Here is a 24,733-nt window from a genome sequence, read left to right on the forward strand (position 1 = left end):
TATGTTATAGTTAATGAATATTAAACTCCCCTGACTCCACAAAAGTATCACTTTTAGATGTCTTGTGGTATTCCACAACGTTGAAACACTAATCCTGTCAGAGTGCATCATATGTGTATTCTGTAGAAATTCTACAGTGCTGCTAGCATTTGCTCCTGACTTCTAGGAACTACTGACGGGCTCCATGGTCCAATGTTGTTCGTTCTTTGGAGGAAACAGAGATGATGTGACTCTTCTTTTCAAGGGCTTTTGTCTGGCATGGTGCAAATGTCCAAATCACAACTACAAGCTAAGGAAATTGTGCATTTTGTGCAAAATGTATGGACTAAAGAAGTAAATATAACATGCTAGTGAGATTCAGCCATCATCAGACAGAGCCAGCCCAGGCTTTTCTCTGGTTATAGACTTTCTGCTAACGTAGGCTAAGCAGCGCTGGCAGTAACTTAATTATTTGAAGTACAGCCATGAATGGTATCAATGCCCTTACTGTAAGGAAGAAAGCAATAAAGCATATTTTACTAAATGTTTGCGCTATTAGCAGATGAATGAATAATAAAGACACAAAATCAAAGGTTCAGTTTCAAATCTTACACAGATCTTTATTGTTCTTTTAATTACATAAAATTCATGGCAAACAAGTTGCCCCTTTCTCTTTTCTTCCCATCTCAACAACAAAAACATTTTGTGCACACATACGAAAACCTTTTTCATCTCCCTTCCCCTACGTACTTTTCCCATCAGTTACACTCACTTGATTTTTACCATCTTTCATCCATCTATGAGCAAGATTTCACACCAGCCTGAGCAGCTGATGGAGTAAAACACGTCGCTCTGACAGTCTGTTTCCGTTCCAAAACACACCTTATCCCTCAGGTCTCAATTCTTCTCTTCAGCCTTCAACAACATTCTCTTATTATCCTCAACCAGTCTTTTACATCAATTGCTGTCCGTCGCTCAGGACAGATCCATACACACTGATGCCTCTACTGGTGCGAGCAGTGTCCACAACTAAAGCTCCATGCAAGATGCTACACTGAAAAGTGATCCGTCTCTATTTGAAAAGTCAGCTTTTTTAAAAACCAACATGGCTCAGTTCAAATTTTTTTCTTAAAACGGAACTTATCATTTCTCTGGTAGGATTTCAGCATCTGATGGTTTGTTATTGCTGTGTTTCGTAGAGAGAAATTAACATCTCATCTGTTCAAGATTTAAATTAATGCCTCTGTAGCAAATAAAATAAAATAGTGTCCGGGTTCTAGTATCTGTCATTTCAGGAATGTATAAAAATAAGACATGTCTTTCTGATTCATCTAAAAATCAGGTTTTTACAGAGAAATTTGTAGCTTTGTGTGGTACATCTCACCTTTTGGGGGGTTTCTTTTCCTTTCTTTCTTCTCATAAACATGCTCAAATTTTCAAATAACTTGCCCTAAAAGCTAAAACAGTGCTGCTTTATGATACCTTAAAAAATACTACAATAAATTTTAGAATATAAAAATGTAAAACTTTCATTAGCCCCCAAAACAGGTCTAAAATAATGCTTAAATATCAAATTTATAGTAAACAGGATTTGATGCACCACCTCATTCTTCAAGAAATCAACAAACTCGACACACACGGATTTATGTGTGAAACATGGGTTTGTTCCTCGTTGTGCTTCCCTTTTCAAGTCGGTGGAAGCCGTGCACGTCCCTCCAGAACACTGTGTCTCTGTGGGGTGCACTTGGATGGAGGGGTAAGGTAAATAGCTGCCGAAGAGGACAGTAACACAGAACACTGTTGTAATAATACGCACGCACGCAGACACACATAAATACAAGTCCCACGCTTCTCCGCGTTGTTATATGTACAAAAACCAAAATGTCCGTGGAGTCCATTCCCTCCCGTCACCTCACTTCACACCATTGTCTCTTTTCTTTTCCCTAAAGAATATAGACACTTCTTGTCCTTTTTGTTTTTATGTGATGTAGGCGAGGACAGCGGCACCAATGACGACGTTGATGATGTCGTTGATGAAGGAGATGTCGAGGTGGGGCTGGGAGTTGTGCTGTTGCACGGTGAGCAGGGGGCGGACTGAGAGGTCGGCTCTGGGCAGTTCTCATCTGCTTCCTCCATGTGGACGATGGCGGAGACAGAAGAAGGCCGGCGCTTGGAGCGAGCATCACTTGTGGGTGGGCTGGGGGTGGAGGGCTCGCTGAGGGGCCGGTGGACGGAGATGGCGCTGCGGAGGCAGTTGAGCCACTGCTGCTTGTGGAAGACATCGTTGACCTGCAGCGTATGGGACTGCGCCTGGCTTGGGCCTTGGGAACGCACACGGAAAATGTTCTTGGCTGCGGCGGAAACAGGAGAAATGAAATTAGCAATCACAGAATGAGGAAAAGCCACTCTTGTGCAGTAACTGCTAGAATCCTTGTGGCACAAGACTTACCTTTGTCTGCGTTGCTGAAGGCACCTCTGAAGGAGCCTCCCATTCTGACGTCTCCATCCTGCAGGTCCTCAAGCACCAGATCCTGCACTGGAATGGGCTGCCGGTAAACCTGGAAACACTGGCGCTCATTTCTAGTGACTGGGCGAGTAAGGACCAGCACTTCAGTGAACAGGAACACATGCAGCTTCTGCAAGGAATCAGAGAAGAGAAAAACACTCAAACCATAGCACTGATATTCTTACATAACCATGAGCAGTTTTCTGGAAGCTGTTTCTTCTTATCAAAGTTCATACTCCTCTGGTTAGGTCAGAGAGGCAGAAAGTTATAGCCTGACTGCCTTATTTGGGATGTGAGCTTTGTGTTGATGTGTTAAGAGGCAGCCAAAAGAGAATATGTTGATGGGGTGGGAAGTGTGTGTTTTGCTCACCGTGCCGCTCTTGTTGCGCAGCTCCCCATGACACAGCAGGCTCTTGCACTGCTCGAGGCGAGGGTCCCTCTGCCTGTCGTCCAGATACTCCAGCTTGTCGATATAGTACTGGCACTCTGACTCTCCCTTCTTCATGTTGATGTCAGACAGAACTCCTTGGATGATGGCGATCTGAAAACACGATTAGCCTGATTACTACTAAGGCCACAGGTTAAGATAACCTATGTGAAGATGATTGTGCTTCCTGTGTTACACAGGTTTGGCTTGTGTCCTGGACTTACCGCCTCCTCCAGGCTGGCAGCATCAGGGTGTTCTGGTGGAGTGTGTCTCAGGATCTCTTTGAGCAGCAGTGGGTACTTGACCAGGCGGGAACGTGGGATATCCAGGAAGCTCCACAGGTCCAGCTTGCGGCTGAAGGGTGACTCAAGGCAGCGCTGCAGAAAGTCCTGCACCCGAGGGTCTTGCTTTTTCTGGTCCAGCAGCGCCTTGGCTGCCAGCTGGTTGCTGCAGTAGTCCTTGTAGGCATTGAGTCTGGGCAGCTGCAGAAGAAGAGAGAGGGACACTTTAACTAACTGCCTTCCTTGTTCAAAACAAAGAGTTTTAATAGAATCATAGTTCCTGATGAAAAGATGAAGGGACACTTACCCAGGTTACCACAATCTGCCCAATCTGACCCACAGTCCCATCCTGCCCTGTGGCTTTGGAGAGCTGGGCCAGCAGGTCCTCATGCAGAGGGATGTAGGCATCCAGGTTGCCAAAGATGTGAGTGAGCTCCTCCTCAGACATGATGGAGAGCTTCAGCATTGGGTCATGGTATGCCTGTAGACGGAAGCAGAGTCACAATGGTCAAATAACATCAGGGCCGAGAGAGGCAGCTGCTAAGAATAGCTTGGTGAAGAGCTTTAGGGGTACAAGAGAAAGACAAGAACAATTCCTGTCTTTTTATAGTTCCTGGCTTGGCTTTATGGAAGGCCTGCCAGACTTTGATTTAATCTGTTTGCTTTATATGTACTCCCTCTGCCTCAGCGCTTTAAAAATACAAACCTTGCGTGCGAGTTGGAGGTCCTCAATCAGGTCCTGTTCTCCACGAGACAGCTCAAATATGGCCTGAGGAAAGGGAGGAGGAGGCACAGAAAGATACTTTTTAGCAAAGCACATAAATCAGGATGTCATTACATTATTTCAAGTGATAGCCATTGGGCTCCATCTAAAACTGCAGTGGAGTCAAATGACTGAGGTCAACTCTGAGATCTCTGCTTTCTCTCTCTCTCCTTGCTCTCTGCGCTTTAGTCTGTTAAAAGTCTAATGCTTTTGACAGTTGGCTAAGATGTCTGACATGCAGGGTAAGTGAGGAGGCTGGGCATGAGTTTGTTGGCTTGTCAGGTTTATGTGAGTTCACACAGACTGGGAAATGAGCCCTGGATGTCTTTCAGTCCCACTAAAGCTATTTGACACAAATACAACAGGGACTTGTGAATGTCGCCTGGTAGACAGGTAGAATTCTCCACTGTCTGGATTTCTGACATAGCACAGTCATTTGTGTTTACTTTGGCGCTCTGCACATTTTTACTGTATTTCCATGTGTCAGTGCTGATTCTCACCTCCTGTCGCTTGATCTCTTTGGTGGAGAAAGTTCCCTTCTGGTGGACATCCAACGTCTCCGACCATAGGGTGCTGTTCCTCCTTTTGGGCGGTGTCGGGGCCGCTGCCTTGCTGCAAGGCTTCTGGGGCACGCCCGGCGACTTTCCATTCCCCCGGAAGGAGTCCTACAGACCAGAAAGAGGAAGCCCCACTTCAGACATGTTGCAAGAGGTATCTCTTGACCAGAGGAGTTCTCTTTCTGTGGGATGTGACGGGAGCTTACCTGGATGGTTTGGCCGAAGCGCCGGACGGCCCCATTCTTCACCGGAGAGATTAGGTTAGCTAGTGACGTCACCCTGCCGAGAGGACGGACACGCTTGTTGCTGGGTTCCTGAAGAAACGGGAGAAAAATGGAAGAAGATGCAAGTTAGAAATAATTTATTTATGGCTCATGTCTTAAAAAAGTTTGAACTTTTCATTCGGAGTGCAGCAGGTCAGAACAAATCGATCAGTAACACTGACTGTGAGACCCCTACAGTGAGCCCAGACGCTCCTCTGTGACTTACTTGTGACAAAACACATCAAGTCAAGTAATAAATCCTGCTTGCTGACTCCACTCCCAGCTTAGGGCTGAGGAAAGAGGAGTAGCTGGAGCCGAGGCCGAGCCGCAAGCAGACAGACTGGCGGACCAGAAGACACAGAGATACTAAGGGGGAGGAAGCAGCTCCAGCAGCTGTTGGCTCCATCATGTGAAGAGTCCTGAGCCCAGTGAGTACAAAGACCCTCTCTGACTGCTGATCTGGAGGGGAAGGGGGTCTGGAGGAATGCCAGGAATGCACAAGACCGTACTTCTCAGCTGTTCAATGCCCCTCCCCACACACACTCTGCTATCTGGCAGCTTTAACTCCCCTCCAGAGTGGATCTCTTCCATCACTCAAAGTGTGATAAATACTTCCTGATTGCTCTAGGTCTTTAACTGCTGTTCCCAGAGATGCATCAGTGTGGCAGTGTGGCAGGACTATTCAGTGAAACAGACCACCGCTGTGAGTTGGGGAAACAAGCAGGAGTCGTAAATAGTGAATATGCCCCTCTAAAGTGTTTACACAGTGCAGTTTTGCAGGGGGTGCACAGTAGAGTTTATGACTGCGAGTTGAGACAGGCTCTTCAACAAGCTTTGCGTGAGAGCAGCACTACACCTGGGCCAGGTGACCCCCCTCCCCTCCCTTACTCCTCACCCAGCCCTGAGGCTGGGAGAAAGGAGAGAGCTGCTTGGCCTTGTTCCAACAACAACAGGCTGCAGGAATCAAAGAGCAGAAGATTTGGGATAATGATTTCATTCTGCAGAGCCTCTTCAAAAACACGACACTAAGAGACAGCCACAGCTGCAATTAGCATCTCCAAAATTTGCAATTTCTGCAGATCATTGTGCATTTTAAGGACTTCACTCTAATGAGGGCTTGCCCGCTAAAACTGAGCACAGTGCTGCTAGTAGCTGCTTGTGTTTTCTCCTGACTCAGGCCAAATGGGATTTTGCCTTGGCTCAGCGAATGTGGGAAACAGTGCAGCCATTGAGGCTCCGGGCTCCGTGGACACAGCTGTGGAACAGATCCACTCAGTCTGGCGTGGCCTGAGAGCTGCTGTGGCTGTGGTTGGGTCATGGTCTGCTGTGGTCAGGGTCTCCTCAAACTGCCTTGAGAACTTAGCAAGCTTTCTAGTGGCAGGAGCCAGCAAAGAGAAGCCGCATGTCATCTGCTTAAACTATGGTCTTCATGTGAGGACAGACTGTTTTACTTGTCTCAACAGACAAGTAAAACAGTCTGTCCTCACATGAAGAACTTGAGTGTCTCTAAATTGTGACCTTTTAATATCTGTAGATAAAGAAAATAAGTAAAAAGCAACAGTTAGAGAAGGGTGGGGGTTCCAAAAGTCAATATTGGAAAAGTGTGCTGGCCATCATGCCCTTCCTGTCCTTTGTGGACTGGCCCCAGAATAACAAAGGGCCACTAGTCCTGCTCTTTGTATATCAGCTGTAAAGTGAAACAGTGCAGACAGACGGGGAAAGTTGCTATTCCTGGCAGTCAAACTCTGGAGTTAGAGCGAGCCAGCCTTGCTTCAGGAAACCAGACAGATCCGGGGTTTGCACTGTTGCTTTTGATAGTTCCTATCATTGGAACAATGACCCTCTAGGCAGACATAAAGTACATGCTCCCTCCTTAAACTTCCAACCTAAGATTACAACCTCATAAACTTCAGGAGTTTTTTTTCAGGGTTCCCAAAACCTCCCTTCCTGTGCTTTCTCTTTGATGTAACCTCATGTGTGCTGTGAGCTAAAACCCCAGATGTGTCCCTGTGATTACAGCTCAGCTTGAGCTGATAGGGAAACAGAGCAGTCAGATCACAAATCAAAGAGTCGAGGTCATCAAAAAGTCAGCACAGGGGATTAAAAAAAAAAAAAAGTGTTAAACTAAAATTCTTTTAAATTGAGTAATTCTTTGACAATAGGACTCACTTCATGAATTGCTTTCATACTTCTCCTTTGTGAAGAGTTTACTGTCAGTGAAACCACATGCTCTCTTCCGAATCAAGTCTCAAAAGAGGAAGGAATGAATTGAAGTAGTGACTTCTACCAGTACAGAGAACACACCTGGGTTTCAACACCTTTGTCCCTTTACTGGTGTCTGTAGCAGAGGGAACACTGCCAGGCTGCTATGCTGGATTTGCATCAGAGACAACCTGTTTAACTTCCAAAGCTTGAGGTCAAAGGTATTACTTTGGATGCAGGGTTGTTGACTGAGGATATACCCCCTGCCGTTTCACTGTTTGTGCTGCTTTGAGTCTGCTGCCTTTCCTGATCTCGTCCTACCCCACAGAGACTGAGCTACCTGCTGGGATGCATATTGAACAGCAGGCAGGGAATACACACCCCTTGGTAGTGCAATGTAATCCAATGATTAACGTTTCCAGGTTCAACAGTATCACCAGCATTGTTCTAAGGGCCCAGGCACAATGGTCAAAGTCTCATGTCACACACTCACAAACACAAACCAAGTGAGATAAAATCAGGGTTAGGCGCTGAATCACTCACAGTCTGATGCATGACACAAAGATAAGACTTCACTGAAGGAGTTCCGGTTAAACATTGTCAAACACAGTTTCAGCCACCACAGTGTGGTTTTGGATCTTACCTCTGACTCTTTGTTGGCTTGGTTCTGGCAGTCTATCACTTGCAGAGTCCGTTTGATAGGCACCAAGCTACCAAGTTCATCGTAAGCCACCATAGCTTTCAGTAAAAACACAGTATCCTTTTAATCCTGGCGTGTTAGCTCCAAGTAATCCACATCAGAGAAAAATATTGAAAATCAAGAGCTGTGTGAGAGTAAAGAAACCTGAATAAATAAATACACCTTCCCCCTATCTGTCTTCCTCCCTTGCGGGACGGGGCTTTCTGGGAGCTGCCCTCACACACACTTTCTAAACTTTGGTCTGAGGCAGACTAAAGGAGGGAGGGCTTTATAGTGAGCTTAGATGGGAGGAGCCCTTGCCTCTGGTGGCTGCAGATGAAACATGGATCAGGTTTACATGGAAGTAAGGAGATGCTGCCCGCAGGCTCTGTTGATCGTCCACTCTGACTGAAAACATTAGTGAGAATTTTAAAGATCATGACACACACTTACTGATAAGTGGAATTGACACAGACAACATAGGTGAGGGCTAATGAATGCTGGACACCTGAACCTTGACTGATGCAATGTGGGTTTCTTTCAGTGAACTGGGTTAAGATGTACAGTAAACTCTGACCAATGAGCCGTGTTTGAATTACAGACACATGGTGATATCTGAGGGAAAAAGAAATTGTATTGTTTTGTTTTGTGACGAACACACTATTGAAACATTACAAACAATGATCCCTTACATTTGGTTTCTAACAATCAGTAATAAGATATATACTGATGTATGCTGAAGATGAGAGGATGACAATGACAATACTTTACAGTAAACTTACCTGGAAATGTTTAGAGACTGAAACCATTAAGTAAACTATTGTCTCACATTTTTAGTAACTTTGACTGAAAACATAGAAAAGTGTGATTATTGCACTGCTGCATCTTGCACTTTTACATTTATTTTACATGTCACTTTATATTGCTGTTGTCTACAGTGTGTTAATGCTGTATTTATTCATTTTTTATCCTTGTACATATTGTACATATTATTATTATTATTTATTATACATATATTTATTGCTGATGTAAAATGCTGCTGCTGTAACAATGTACATTTCCCCTGGCGTGGGGAGCAATAAAGGATTATCTTATCTTAGTGTTGGCAGATAATTAGTCACTGTACCTGTCAGGCGACATTATTAGAATTAAGCATATAGAAGTGTCGCTTCCAGTTAAAGAAAACTACACTTGCATGTTGATGAATGAAACCAAAATATAAACATAAACAGATTCAATTACAGTTTCTTTCTATCACATTATTAATAAGCCTTATGGTCATGCTATATTGTCATTTTGTAAAACTAAAATGATTATACTCAGTGTTGCAGCCCAACACAATTGAAGGTTTATTTAGTCTGGCATCAAGTACAACAAAGATTTAGACTAACTGACTAATTCTAGTCAACATTCTTTAAATCAAACTACAAAGTAATTATGGTGTGGCTGTTTCTTGCTAGCTAATTAATCAAAGTAGTATCTGGAGCTCTTTGCTTGACAGACAGCTTCTATCAGTCTCATCAGCTGAACTGGGGGAGGCCAACAATTAGAATATCAATAGTGGGAGCATTGTGACACACTCAGCCAGATGTTTAAACTGAAACCTGTATACTGAGCACCACTTGGGGGTGGGGTGCGACTCCTGTCCATATGTTGATTGGTCTAATGGAAGGGGGCAAAGGCCAACATGTCTCCCAGTTTCAGTAAAGACAAAGACCTTAACTGAAAACAAAATCCATCCCGTGCTCGTTATTCCTGCATGCATGTGCACCCACAAGGGAAATTTAACCACAAAGGGAGATGCACACATGGCTGAAGGACACCCATACCTCAAGCAGACACATGTACACAGCTGGTGCACAAATGCACAGTTAAAAGTGGAGGTGTTAGGCCTGATGGAGCGCCTAATGTGGAGTTGCTGCACAATGCGTGTGTTTTAAGCAAATGGACAAGCTGTTAATGGCTCTGCCTCAGCCTCGAGTCAACTTTGAGGTGTGAAGCAGGACGCAGGCTTCATGCTGTTGCAATATGTGTGTGTCTGCGGTGACAAAAAACAGATGCTGATTGAGGTGTATAGATGTTGACACCTTGTTCTTTAGGTCTGTTGACAGAGTGGTCAGAAGGGCTCATCTGCTGCAGAAAAACAGGACCAGAGTCTGCATTATATCACCCATAAGCCCAAAGTGGACAGAGAAGATACATCTCAGAACATCAACAAGACAATCAGGATTTGGGATCATAAGACAACAGAATGAAAAAACTATGCAGACTGAAGAGTCAGAGAGGACCCAATAAAAATGAATGTGTCTATGTGTAGTCTATGCGTGCCTGCAGAAGACACCGTGTGCAGTCCTGCTGTTACTCACTGTCTGGGGAGACCTCAGGCTGAATCAGCTGTACGTCTAGCCCAGCCTCTATAAAAACTAAACACAACATGGTGAGGCCTGCCTGGCCTCGTCGCCCAGAGTCACACTGAGCTGCAGCTGGAGTATAGTTGTGATTTACACTCCCTAAACACACATATACAGCCAGACTGAGCACAGAGAGCTGAAGCGGGATGAGTAATGCAGTGAGTGGAAGAGTTCCACCACTTGCTAACCCATGTCGTGCCAGGGACAGACTGAGCCCTGAGGCCTGATGAGGCAGAGCTCAGCTTAACTTCCACATCAGCAGTAGCAAGTGCAGGATGAGCAGAGCCTGCTTCCAGATCTGGACAGGGCATTAAGCTTGTAGCTCCCGGCAAACACACACCACTCGGTGCTGACTGATCTAAAGCAAGAGGAGGGTGGTGTTGCTGCCCCCTGCTGGTAGAGGCTGGCAGCAACACAAAGGAGGGGTAGTTGAACTGAATATTGCATCACCAGGATAGATAGCACATCACCGATTCCCAGTCCCCTGTTCTGCCTTAACTGGAGGTATGAGCACATTCTTCCAAAAAATATGGTGGTGTTTTAATTATGTTTTAATTATGGTGATAAAAAGTCTTTTTCATACATGGAATACAGAACATTTACATCACAAGAGGGAAAAAAATTCCTTCAGATTCAATATGAAAGAGTGGTTTAATTTGTGTTTATAAATTCATCTGACTGCATTCAGTTTAGATTAGGGATGTCAGAAAATATTTTTTTATACCATGTCAAAAACATTTGTTTGTTTTTGTAGTAATGTAAATGCTGTAAAACTGTAAAAAGTAGTGGAGATGATGGATAATAACACATGGAAATGTGGTGGTAAGTGCAGCTGCAGCAACAGACTGCTGTGACTTTTTGGGGAAAAAACACACACATCTAAAGTCATGTATGGAGATACTTTGCATTGATGATCAGGGACAAGATTAAGACAACTGAACGTAAACATGCAAACAGTGTCATCGAGCTTTTCAATGAAAAGAAGAAACCCTTAAACTTACTGGAGCTCAAAGACTGACATCTGGATAAGTTCACAGAATGCAATGTGAGGTAGTTCCAGTTGTTACTTTTTATTAACTGCGTGCATCACAGTGTTCACATTTTGAAAAATTTATTATTTTTTTAATATTTATTTTTTGTGAATTACAATAGCTACATCTGTTGTAGCGATGCTCTACACTCATTGTTCACAAAGACTAGCAGTATTTTGTTAGGCTTACGTACGTATTATGAGCTGGGTGCTGCTCACAGTGTTGATAGTATTACAAAAACCTTACCAACTCTGACTTAGCAAGACTGCCCTTGTGACTTTTACATTAAATGCATCTCTTTAGACAATACAATTGCCATGTCATTAATGCCATGAGGTCAGTGTCCCTAAGGCAGTTCTTAGCTCCAAAAATTTCTCATGGGTGTTCAGTTCAATTGAGATCGGAAGTCAATGAAATCTATACTATATGATTAACATCACTTTGACACTCAGTGAGTCTTTAATTATTCACTCATTCCCTGCATAGATCAAATAATAAATCAGGCCAAAATCAGGGTGTGAATGAAAGATCTAAACTACTGTTGATCTAAAAAGTTACTGCTCTGAGGGTAGGGAACTATAAATACCTCCACTCCTCTGTCGCTACAGTTAAATAAAGATGAAGCTGTAGACTGTGATTTAATCAAACAACAGCCTGTAGAGACAATGGAAGCCATAGTTCTCAAACCAGACAAACATCCTTGGTTAGTCAACTCAGTGTTTTTTTAAGTTTTGTTTTGTCAGTGTTCACACCCAGAGCAGATCTGGTTGCTACCAAACACAGCGACATAACTAAGACTTACACTGAAACCGCCAACGCTTTGCAGACGGAGCAAACCCATACACTGATAGGACAAATAAAAAAGGACCATTTGCCAAGTTACTGTCATTAGCTGTGTGTCATGGTGGCACTGGTACAACAACATATGAATTTTTCACATAAAAACGAGTAAGAGAACAGCTCAAAATTGCAAAGTGAGTGCTTGTGCCTATATTTTTGCCAGGCACTACCTCTGTGTATTCTTGCAGAGCGTAAGTGCAGTAGTTTCCATTAAATGAAAGTGGAAAGACATATCATTTCATATCAAAGAATCCAGACTCGAGCATCATTACCAGGGAAATTCTTATTGCGGCAACATTCTTGCTGTAAAAGGAATGGAGGGCAGGACCAGACCTGTGTAGGGCAGGGTGAAGCCTTCCATTCCTGCTTATTCAGCATGAGGAGGTGGACATGCGAGTAGATGATGTGAAGGTGCTACAATTCCTGAGAAGAGTTGGGTATCAGACAAGATATACCAAAAGGCTTTACTATTTCTCTGCAGACATATATTTATAGATTTACACTGTAGTAGACATTATGTTAATACCTTTAGAGGACACAGAGAAATGTGGGTAATGTTGCACATCAGTGGCTATATTTGATTATATTAGATATGACTTTAAATATAACACTCATCTAGAAATTATCTATTTTCCCTGATTGGCTAAAAAGCAAACATTCTCTTTTGGGTATCATGCCTTCACACTATATAGTGACATACTACACACTACATACAAGCAAATATGCAATTAATTCTTAGCAGGTTTTAAAATCTTTTTTTTTTGCCTTGATGAAAACATACTTTCTTCATGTGCTTCTTACATTCATTACATCTAGCAGTGGAATGTGTATTCATCTTAAATTGTTCTGTACAGGACGCTCTTTGAGTGTACTATTTGAGCTAGATAATTACTGGTCAATTAAGTTTGGGAGACACCTGAAGAACAGCTAAAACCTACAAAGACTAGACAAGCCATACATAAAAAGACCATTTCAATCAACTTGCACAGATTTTAGCACTTGCACAGACTGATTTTACTTAACTCTGTTTGGAGTCAGAGCCAAAAGGCAGCAGAATGTCAGCAGCCATATGGTTAACAAAGGATTTCTCCAACAACTGCCTCTGTGTGTGGAGCAGAGTTTGAAGGGATTAGCCTGCACTGGATGCAGCTCAATTAGAAAATAAAATAAAGCCATAGCAAAACACAGAGTGCTGCTCTGATTTGAATCAAGGAGTGGCCCCCGGGACTCTAAAAAAACACCATATCAGCTTTGTTTAGTTAAATCAGACCAACTGATCTGACTGGTTACTGAAGTCCGGGCTATTTGTCTCTGCTAATCCCTCTCATGTGGGTGTACAGCAAAAGCAGCCTACATGGAGACAGAAAAGATGGAGATAGGCGACGGGTTGATTGTAAACTGTTTGGTCAGTTGATGTTATCCTTAGCAGGAGAGGAGGTTTACAGTCAAATATTTCAAAGAAAAGAAGAAGCAACCAAAGCAAACTGTGAAAAAGCTATAGCAGACTTCCACTGAAATATCCACGTGGAAATCTTAAATGACTGGGAGTGTAGTGAAATGTGCCTAAAGCTAAAGGGTGTTCAGTTATGACAAGATCATCCCACATGAGAATAGCACTGACAGATCTTTGTGTGCATATGAGTAGGTGTGCTCATTTAACACCCACACACCCAGTGTGATACATTTTCCTTCTTCTTACCTGTCAAATCTCTATACAGATGAATTGGCTTTGGCGTAACTAACAGCAGACTTAACTGGCTCTTCACCAAACAAACACAATCTTTATCGAGATGTCTTCCAGTGATAAGCTTAGTCATTTTGATGATATGCTCTGAATAAACAGCGGGACCACAGACGTCAGATACAGGAAGGGATCAGATAAGACCACCAGTTTACAGTTCGGCAACATAATGTTTCTGTTACTATCAAACGTCTCTTAAAAGTGTACAAAACCTGGATTTGAATGTTTGATAGCGCACCATGAAGTACAAGAAATCTGGAGCATATCTACAGTTACTGGGCAACACTCTCTCTGCTCTACATATTTGTTGACAACAAGTTTCAGATAGGGATATTTACCCACACGTATAAGCCAGAATCTTGGCCATAGCTGATAAATGCTACTTGTTTTTGTTGTTTTGGGTGGGACAAACACCAGCTCCAGTAAACAGTGATGGGTCTTTTTTTACCCTGCAATTATTTTTTGGCAGTTAATCTTTACTGGAAAAAGACTATTGCTACACAACTATTGCTACAAAATATAATTAATGGAACTCATAGTCTTAGTTTTCAACAATTCATGTAGTAAAAGTATAGCTAACTAAACAAAAATTAAATCTACTGACTGGAAATTATTATAGTATTGTTGATAAATTAGACTGGATGTTATTTAGTTCTGTTAATAAAGATTTGGCCTCGCAAAACTAGTTGTAGCTCTCTGTTTTTTAAATTCTGCATACTGGAGATTTTTGTGGGAAAATTTAGGCTTAGGTTATATATGTGGAACAACTGCATAAACTTTAAAGTGTGATGAATATATTTGGCCTAAGACTTTATTTTAAAGTATTTCTGTACTGTGAATAGCTTTTCAGTAGGAGAGGAAGAGCAAGTCAGGATGATTGGTAATTTCTTTGAAAATATTAAGACTACATTAGATAGGGCCATAACAAATCAACCTACCTTGATATTGTCCTTTATTTTACTTGTCTTTCTTTTATCGGCTTGTTATCATGCTAAGCCTTAGTTGGTTCTAATCTCTGTTGTAAAACCATCACTGTAGCCCCCATTGCATTCAACTTTCATTTAGGGAAATGAAAGTAAATAAATGTAAAGTTAAAAAGTGTGTGGACTGTGACTGACAGAGCTGGTCTTTAAAGCAGCACAGGGGGCTCAAACATTCAAAAGTATGTCTGATGATGTGTTTTACCTTAAAGTCGAAGCTGCAGAGGCTGACTGCGTCGCTGTCATCCTTCTCTCTGCGCTTCCGCTTCTGTGGAGACATAAACAGACTCGATGTTAGTGGGAATTTTCAACGTATCACAGGAACATGCCGCCGTATCATCAAATATCGTCATGATGCACAGTATGAGGAGTCACGTCTGCCACGGACACTTACAGTAAACAATTAGCTTGAGTCAGGAATACACACAGAATACACTTTTTGCCCGACTGTAGTCTCCCTGTTTGTCTGTCTGTCTGCCCACCCTCACTATAGTCTATAGTAGCAGTTTGCAGCAGCAATGTGAAGGTCACGTTCTTTGACTTCTCCAGTGCTTTCAACACAATCCAGCCTTCTCTGCTCAGGGTGAAGCTTGAAGGAGCGGGAGTAGACTGTCACCTGGCTGCTTGGACCATCGACTACCTCACCAACAGACCACAGTACGTGAGGCTTCAAGACTGTGTGTCTGATGTGGTAGTCTGCAGCATGGGGGCCCCACAGGGGACAATGCTCTCCCCCTTTCTCCTCACCCTGTGCACATCAGACTTCCACTACAACTCTGTGTAGTGTGTCTGAGGTGGACGAGCAGGAGTATAGGACTGTCATCTCTGACTTCATTGACTGGTGTGAGCTAAACCATCTTCAGCTCAACGACAGTAAGACAAAGGAGATGGTCATTGATTCCGCAGGAGGAAGACACTTCAGACTGCACCGGTGAACATCCAGGGTTTGGACATTGAGATGGTGGACACATACAAATACCTGGGTGTTCGCCTCAACAATAAACTGGACTGGTCACACAATACAGAGTTCCTGTACAAGAAGGGCCAAAGTCGTCTCCACCTGCTGAGGAGACTGAGGTCCTTTGGAGTGTGCAGGACTCTGCTCCGGACATTTTATGACTCTGTGGTAGCGTCTTCTATTTTCTATGCAGTGGTCTGCTGGGGAGCGTAGACAGGGACAGAAAGAGACTAAACAGACTGGTCAAGAGGGCCGGTTCTGTCCTGGACTGTTCCCTGGACTCCATAGAGGAGGTAGGTGAGAGGAGGATGTTGGCAAAGCTCACATCCATCATGGACAATCCCTCTCACCCACTGCATGACACTGTGGGGTCTTTAAGCAGCTCCTTCAGCAGCAGACTGAGACATCCACCCTGCAAGGAGCAGCGCTATCGCAGGTCATTCATACCATCTGCTGTAAGACTGTACAACATCAGCATCCATGGCTGATGTGAACATAAACTGGACTATATCATATCATCAGCATCATCTCAAACCATAATATAAACAGCAATTTTTGCACTGCTGCATCTTGCACTTACACATTTATTTTACAATCCACTTTATATTGCTGTTGTCTACAGTGTGTTAACACTGTATTTATTCATTTTCATTTTTCATCCTTGTACATATAATTATTATTATGTTTATTGCTGCTGTAAAAATGTTGCTGCTGTAACAATGTGAATTTACCCTGGTGTAGGGAGCAATAAAGGATTATCTTATCTTATCTTAGAGTGTTTTAACGAAACATACAATTATCTATGATTGGGAATCCACCGGCAAAACCCTCTCAATATGTAGCACATGCTTTCTCTGCCTTGTGGTGGAGTACACATTCTTGTTTGGATGAAGAGGCAAGACTAACATGTAGAGAAATTTACAGCTACCTTGTTCCCTGCTCGCACTTCAGGCCAATTATGCTCATTGCTCTGGCAGCGCTTTTGTAAAGCTACAATAGACACTGCTGGAAGTCCCACTGGGAACAGGAAAAGCTTAATTAGGCAGCAATGCACTTTAACACTTGCATGTGGTCAGTCAGTCAGAGAGAAGTCAGTTAGCAGGTGAGAACAGTAGTCTGGCCTATTGAGGTTGTAAAAGTCTTGAGGGGCACTGGTGGCCTCTGGGACCCCTGGGGCTCCGTTACTACACTCCATTAGGCCTGAGTGCTTCTGACTTGACACACAGGACGTCAAGACCTGATTGACCAGTGAGGTGAGGACGGCCAAAAAGAGAGACATAATGGTCAGGGATGAGTGAGCTGTGTCTGTGTTTGTGTAAAAGTGGAGTAGTGGTGGTGGTGGGAAGCATTTCCTCTCTGTTGGGTTAACCTGTTTGTTTTCCCACATCCATAAAATTTAAGAGGGGTCTGGTCAAAAGCTTCACCAAAACACTTAAATATTGCCTCCTGCATGTACTTCTTTAGCCTTGTTGTGTCTGATTGTTAGCATAACAATGAAGGCTATGGTTTGTTCAGAGTCGGTTTGGGTCTTAATACGAGGCCATGAACAGAGCTGCAAACAACTACACATTGTGTAACTCACTAGTTAGTAGGCATTGATTCAGTGCTCCAGCCTAGCAGAGCAGAGGAGTTTCACAGGAGGTTTTTAGTTAAGCTACCAGTCAAATAGGAAATTAGATAAAGCTATTAAAACAATGAAGATAATCAATGTCAGGAGCTAATCAGTTATTACTACTCTTACATCTACTGCGATGGTTTTCAGACACCTTAAACCGAAGTGTCAACAACAAGGATTACACCATTTCAGTTAGCTAGGTAGTTAGGTAGAGAGCAACAAGCAGCTTAGTATATTACAAGGTGTGTGTTTAGATGTCATGTGGCAAATACTTAGTTTACTTTGCATAAGAATGTGCCTGAAGTCTTGTTTATTCATTTAGCTTCTCCTGACCTAGCAATGCAGGTGAGAGCGATGTGAGTGGTTTAAAATTAACAGTATCTCCACCATCTCTGTACATCATGCTGTATTCCCCAGGCCACTTCGAAGTGATCCAATCCCATCTGAAGGATTTAATTTAAATCACTCTATCTAAACCACATATTCTGTTCCACCCAGAGATACAGTACTGTATAAGAGTTTCAGGCACTTAAGAGCTGTATTCTTGTCCATTACACAATATTATCAAGGAGCCATTTAACTAGTAACAGTTTCATTCTGCAGCTGGACCATGAGTCCAAAGAGCCAGCTAAAGTCACAAAGAATTATTTTCAGCCACAAGAGCAACAAGAAGTCCTTGCAGCAGATGCTGTGAGTCACACAAAGACCTGATCTCAGCATCATATATGGAACAGGGCCCTCCCAGCCGACTAGAAAGTAGAATAATCCTCCTGGGCAGGAGTTATATATACAAGAAGAACATTCAGACTAGGTTATGAAGACGCTTGACATAATAGGGAGACTAAGAAAAGCCTGAAAAGTGCTGTTGGGTACAGAGCAGCAGGTGAGCTGAAGTCAGCAGCTCACTGTCCATGAAGTGTGCGTGCAAAGTGTGAAAGCTCCCTCCAAGTTAAATATTGCTTTAACCTCAGGTCTCACACATAAGATAAAAATGACACGAGAGTAATCTCTGTGCAAAACCAGACACAGTTGGGAAAAGGAGGAGAAAATTAACAGCCGTGTTCCTGCCACCTCTGGAAATCCCTCTGTCAGCAACTCGCATATGAAACAACACGCCCCAAGCAGCGACTTGTTCAAATGGTGGGCTGGGCTCAATACTCTGACTCATCAAACACGGATCCCTCTCTGCTCATCGCACATGCGCACACGCACACGCATGCACGCACGCACACACACACAGGCTATAGAAACTGTTCTAGATCACACTGTTACTCATCTGGGGAGTGACTGACAGATTTGTATGTTACATAAAAGGGACGATGATGTGGACAGACAACAAAAACATAAAGTAACAGCCATGATACACAACCACTAATACTACACACAAGTTTCAACACTTTCAGACACAGACAATGATAGGGTTTGCTTTTTCTGTCTTCAGATACCAGCTTACTGAGAGATTTGTTGTCTGCCGCAATTCAAACAGTATCGCAGTCTCATATTACCATGACATCATGGGTTGGATGTTCAAAGAAAAATCTGTCCACTGACCTCACAAACAGCTCATTCTGACCCAGGAGTGCATTAAATTAGTGCCAAACAAGCCAAGAAAAGCTGACGTTGTACAGTCTGACGGTTTGGTGAAAAGGAAAATAAATATTTGCTGAACGGACAGGAAGAGGAAGGGTAAAGAGACAAAGAAACAGTGAGATAAATAAGGAACGCAATAGGAAAGATAGAAATGTAAACATTAAAAACTCTGGCTATGTTGTATGTATTACAGTTCTGCCACAAAATGTTTTGAGTTATCCTGAAGAGCGAAAGATTTATGTTTTGTGAAGGGGTGGGAGCATAGTAACAAGCTGATGGGGTAGAAACCCTCCCCCACCCAGCATTGTTCTGTTCCATCTTAGTCACATGTAAATGACAGTAAAACCAGGAGCTGAAACACAGCCTTCTTTAAAATTAAAGAACAAGTGTGAGAACTCTGCAGGGTGACTTTGAGCACTTTGACGAGCAAAAGTGTGGAGCTGCAGGTATCCTGAAGTCATACATCCAATTGTAATGTATTTACATTGCTAAGATGTTATGTTTTAAGGCCGGAGTAAAACCACAATTAAACTTTGCTCCATAAAAAGTCTATACACTGGAGTCCAGATGTCTCAGATCATATGAAAAATCTGTTATACTTACTTTTCAGTAAATCTGCAAATTGTCAGAAAGTTTGACGATTGAGAAACATTTGAAAATACAAGAAGCTCTGACACCTAAAATGAAGAAAACATATTTCAGATGCTCTTTTTCCAGGTCAGCAATCAAACGGCAGCAGATTAGCATCAGTTACCGTTTCAGTCAGGTCAGATTTCCTTGAGTTGCATCTTTCCATCGAAGCAGCGTTCAGACAACATTCAAGTGCGTTTGGTCGACTCATCAGACGGCACTTCATGACAGCCAACTTGCAGCCATTGTTTTCGTTTGAGAAATATGGCCTGTTTACAACTGAATATTGCTTTGATAATGCAAATAGGTAATGCTACAAGAACTTGTAGAAAAAGCATGACAAATACTTTGTGTCAGTGTTCATTGTCTATGCAGTATGTCTTCCAGCAATGCCAGTTGTTGTCCAGTCAACCTGAGAATATGAGCCACGAAACCTCAAGATACAGTTTCCACAATATGTACAAATATGGTTTTACCCCCATTTAAAACACTGGAAAAAATGCTAAATAGCAGCGTTTACCTATTTTTCATTTCTCTTTTATATCTGAAATTTGTATGTGACTTTGAAGAAGTGGATTTAGTGATTTCGTTTAAATGAAAGACACTGATCAGATATGCTCACTGACTATGGTATTACAACATACATTTATGACCTCCTGTCAAAAATCTGTAACATCACAGAAAGCTAGTAAACAGGCAAAATTAATTTTAGTTAACACGTGTTATCAACTATTAAGAGGCATGAATCCAAGACACTGAACAGCTGCACTGCAACATCAAAGTGCATTGTTTCTGCAGAGGGACGATGCAGCTGCACTGGGATCTCTGACTGAAATAAATGAGTATCCTGTGGAGAGTAGCACGTGTTATCAAAGGTTCAGTGATATAAATCATGTTCTCTGTGGAATGTTCAGGAAAATTAAGTCAGCAGTTGAAAAAGTCAGTCTCAGTTTTAATATAAACTGATGTTGATATGGGCAAGGCCATCCCACAATAATTATCAGTGTTTGCGTGAAAAGCTCGACACCACTCAGCAGCTGGCAGCCACATTAAATCACATCATCTGATTAAAGCTGGAATGCTGCTTATCAGACAGGCCACGCCATAGACTGACATCTCTGGCTGCCTGAACTTGTTGCTTGAAGAGACAGAAAGCTCAGACTCTGACTCTTGCTATTGTTAATTATCTTCACATTCCACCAAATAGCAGTTTGGTTTGATCTCCTCCACCTTGGCATTGGGCAGGAAACCGGACTCATATTCTCACCATGACAGAAAGCCCCTCGAGGCCTCTTGCCTGATGTAGTCTGAGAGAATGCACCAAGCGCCCAGGGAATGCTCGCCTCGCCTGCTTCCAAGGTTCGCTTGGGGGCCAATTCACTCCAACCTATACCTGGCCCAGCCCCAGCCAGAGGTAAAAAGAAAAATCCCCCCTAACCACTTCAAAGCCCTTGGAGCTGGCTAAACTTTTTTCAAAGTCTTGGCAAAACCTTCAAGCTTAGAGTGGCAGGCTTGAGATAAGAGGGGCACTGAGACCAAGACACTTCCAGGTTTCTTTTATTGCTTGCTCTTTGGTAGATTTATAAATAACAGAAAAACTGAGGGAGAGTATATTGAAAGGGTGAGCTAACAAGTTCCACATGGTTTTGGTGGATGAGCTAAGCGTGCAATGTTTGCGAATCAAAGGCAGCAGGCTGGCACAAGATAAAGAGCTGTTGGCCTTTTTCTCTGCTTTTATTTCTCCTCCTCTGCCTTCAGATGAGCGATGGATTGTGTTTCAGGCAGCTGTAAACCCCAGAATGCCTACACACTCCTCATGCTGTTCACTGTCTAATCTGTTCGCTCTTTTCTGTTTCTAATCAGCTCGTCTCATTTAAGGCGGACTGTAAACCACAAGCAGGCCAGGCTTTTACAGACAGCAGCGCTTTGTAGGCCATTATGCTCCTCTGGTAGGGGGGGATAAGAAATCTGAGCAGCCTGGATTTTCTTTATCTAGACTTTTGGTTTCTGGCTACATGAGCAGGCCACGAAGGAGCCACACAACAACAGACATCACAGTTCCCAAGTAACGTATTACAGTAGATGGAGACACACGCCAAGGAGAAAGCTGGCCTGGAATGCAGAACAAATTTTATAGATGTCATTTAACTGATAGCACTTGAAAACCAAGGCACAAGAATCAAGGCTGGTGATTACTCTGAAGGTCAAGTATAGAGGATCTTAAGCAGACATTACAACAAGGCCAAGATTTTGGATGGGTGCTGCGCTCCTCAGGACAATAACTTTCAAACTACTGCCACACTTGCAACAGTACAGCCATAGATCAGATCTGTTCCAACAACTGTTCAATGCAACCTTTCTGTCATTATGATGACTGTTGTTTATTGTTCTCATTTGAACTATCTATTTGTACTTGCAAGGTAAACTCCTCAGCACAAAGCACATGCCTTTGTAATTACTTTACAGATTTTTTTGTTTAAGCACAGTCAGACAAGCGTGCATATAAACTAGGCATTGTTTTTGGTCCTGAAACCCATCCAAGTCTTCAAACCTATAAGCCCCAGACTATTTTCAAGGTAATTTCCCTACCATTACGTTTAAGCTCTTATCTTGGTTATATTAGGGCTAGCCATTCATGTTGCATCTTGTTTTTTTTCTGAACAGTCTAAACTATCCAGATTTTCCGTCATTTGATATAACATTTTAGTTTTTATATGTATCTCACCATAAAATGCTGGCAATACACATATCTTTTCCTAATTGTGTTGGGGAGATTCTGGCAATAACAGAACCACGATGGTGAGATACTATATGACTTGTATGCCTGATGGAATAACTGTCTTATTGATGTGTTCTCATACAGTAGCCTACTCGCAGAGGTGGCAAACCAGTCAAATGTTTGCTTCCTCATTCCTAAAAAGGGGCCCCCATTGGCCACTATGATCCCCCTTGCATTCTAGCACAAAGGTAACCTCCGACTTTTGACCTCGACTTTTAAATAATTGCAAATGATCATTATTGTGTTTATTTTGTTAAAGAAAGTGGAAGTGGAGAGATCATTTCAAAACTTGATAACTCTTTGTTGCACAGAGAAGTAACTTGTACCATTGGAAAGGTTAGGTTGCAGAAGGCCTACATAATGAAACAATCCGGGCATTTTGATTCATTCAACCAAGAAGCAAGAGTGTGAAAATGAGTAAAGATATTATTAAAGATTTGATTTTGAGGAAAATTGATCTATCTTCACAACATTAAAACATTACTTTGGTGACATGCAATGATTGTATTGAAAAGATATTTACAGATGTACTAGTAGATGTTACCATATTTATTCAATGACAAGTTCAAGATTAATTCAAATAAGAGGAATGGGTGTGGAGGTGGATGCAAGTTGTAACTACAGGTAAATTTCAGTGCAAATTCAAATGTATTTATTTTTAATCAATAATTTGTCACAGAGAAGCAACTAGCATCGTTGGAAAGGTCATGCGGTGCCATTTCATTTGACATTTGCTACATCTTACTGCGAAAAATAATTAACAGGAAGAGGTGGTGCAACCATTTGGTTGAAAGGGTTAATAGTGCTTATCTGTTGATGTCAGGTTTAATCGATATTTACCAAAATGCTGATTAAATGTATCTGATAGGGGTGTAACAGTATGTTTAATCATTCTGTCTTGTTCCATATGAGATTTCAATTCCAGCATGTGATCTAAAAGAAATAATATCAGGAAAGCTTATCAATGTTCCTGCACTTCTGAGACATGAGCCTGGAACGGCAGTGAACCAGTCATTGTCTGTCTCCATTAGCATACTAGTAGATTTATTCTTAGAAGCTTCAGTTTGATTTTTATTCATCTTGTATGATGCTTTAACTCAGTTAAAATTTTTAATCATCCTTTCTTCTCCTCCAGAACCTGTAACCAATCAACCAGCCATAATGTGGAGGTCACACTGAATGTAAACACGAAGCCCAAACTTAGCTTAACTCAGACAGAAAGAAAGACAGTGTTACTTTGTGCAGATCTTAAGCTGAAATTGCACCGCTAGCCTTAATGGTTGATTATGAATACTTTGTCTTAATAAAACATTTTAAAATGTTATTTCAGGTTAGAGTTATAGAATAGAGAGTTACGGAGATTTTCTATTTTTTCTTATTGACAGTATGCAGCACTTGAGTGCCTTATTTGTTACAATAGGAACTCTAGATAATTGGACGATTTTAAAAATAGTGAACAATAAGCTAAAAATCTACTAAAAAAAAAAAAAAACTTACCTGACATATTAAACACAACAGCTATATGATAATACATTTAGCACATTTGGCTAAAATCTTCTTTATGAATTTAAATTACTGACATGAATGAAAGATTAAGTGAAGACAGAAACTCTACTAGTGTGGCATGTATTCTGATCTGTAATCAAGTAACTCGCACAATTAATGTTTCTGTCTTAACACAAAAAAAGCTGCAACCCAAAATGTTTTGCACACCAATCTTTACCAATGACAAAGAGAGTAAAAAAGATGATCAGCATTGGAGCTCATAGCAAATGCATGTATTTCACCAATCAAGGTGTCACTGGTGCATCTATTTCCTCACATTCACCCAGTCATATTTATACTCAGAGAAGAGCAAAGCTGAGAAAGTAGTGACAGTCGAGTTCACTAAAGGATCACATTTTGATCGGCTATAGTTTACCCTGTGGCTTGTTGTGCATGCTTCTTTTGCATTCAAACAAAGTCTCAAAAATGACATATTTGACTCATAAAAACTAACAAATAGGCTCTAATTAATAGTTTGTGTGATTTTGATTACTTATTAATATATAAATAACAAATGAAATAAAAATATGGCCCTAATTAAAAATGTATACTCAATTGCATTGTATTCAGGATTATTCTCAAAGTGTGAACCAGCAAAAGTAAAACAAAACATCTGTCCCCCAGTCTGGGTGGTTTATCTGAGTTACAGCAGCTGTGGGCCAACAGTGAGCTGCCTTTCATCGCTGTGACAGTGAGCAGTGCTACTGTTTCCGAGACTTTGTTGAAAACTTTGAGTCGAGATTTAAAGCCAAAGTCACTATGACGGGAAGTGGCGCTCAAGTGCATTCCCAGTTTGCAGGACAGGGCAGGAGTAAGCCAAAAGCCAACTTGAGGAATTGTGCAGACAGCATAAGAGTATAAAAAAATGTAAAACGTGTATGAAGTGGGTATCCAGTCTTCTTACAGCTCAGATCCTTCTGTCTTGTCTATGGCCCATTTTTTGGTGGAATTACTCA

General features: G+C 42.1%; 1 protein-coding gene across 2 annotated transcripts in view; it reads right to left on the reverse strand.

Annotated features, from left to right (window-relative positions):
* Positions 1-573: 573 nt before the first annotated feature.
* Positions 574-24,733, reverse strand: part of net1 (neuroepithelial cell transforming 1) — a 34,042-nt gene continuing 9,882 nt past the window's right edge. Inside the window, exons 3-11 of one of the 2 annotated variants that reach the window (XM_023299768.3) lie at positions 14,866-14,928; positions 4,720-4,827; positions 4,457-4,621; positions 3,900-3,962; positions 3,501-3,674; positions 3,137-3,394; positions 2,856-3,026; positions 2,429-2,615; positions 574-2,330 (exon numbers count right to left, since the gene is read on the reverse strand). In XM_023299768.3, the coding sequence (XP_023155536.1) occupies positions 1,897-2,330; positions 2,429-2,615; positions 2,856-3,026; positions 3,137-3,394; positions 3,501-3,674; positions 3,900-3,962; positions 4,457-4,621; positions 4,720-4,827; positions 14,866-14,928 (1,623 nt within the window). In that variant the 3' untranslated portion in view covers positions 574-1,896. Of the gene's footprint in view, positions 2,331-2,428; positions 2,616-2,855; positions 3,027-3,136; positions 3,395-3,500; positions 3,675-3,899; positions 3,963-4,456; positions 4,622-4,719; positions 4,828-7,621; positions 7,922-14,865; positions 14,929-24,733 lie in introns of those variants that run through there. The other variant, XM_023299769.3, reaches the window with a different exon arrangement.

This window comes from Amphiprion ocellaris, chromosome 21 (assembly GCF_022539595.1).
Source record: "Amphiprion ocellaris isolate individual 3 ecotype Okinawa chromosome 21, ASM2253959v1, whole genome shotgun sequence".
Classification (NCBI taxonomy): Eukaryota; Metazoa; Chordata; class Actinopteri; family Pomacentridae; genus Amphiprion; species Amphiprion ocellaris.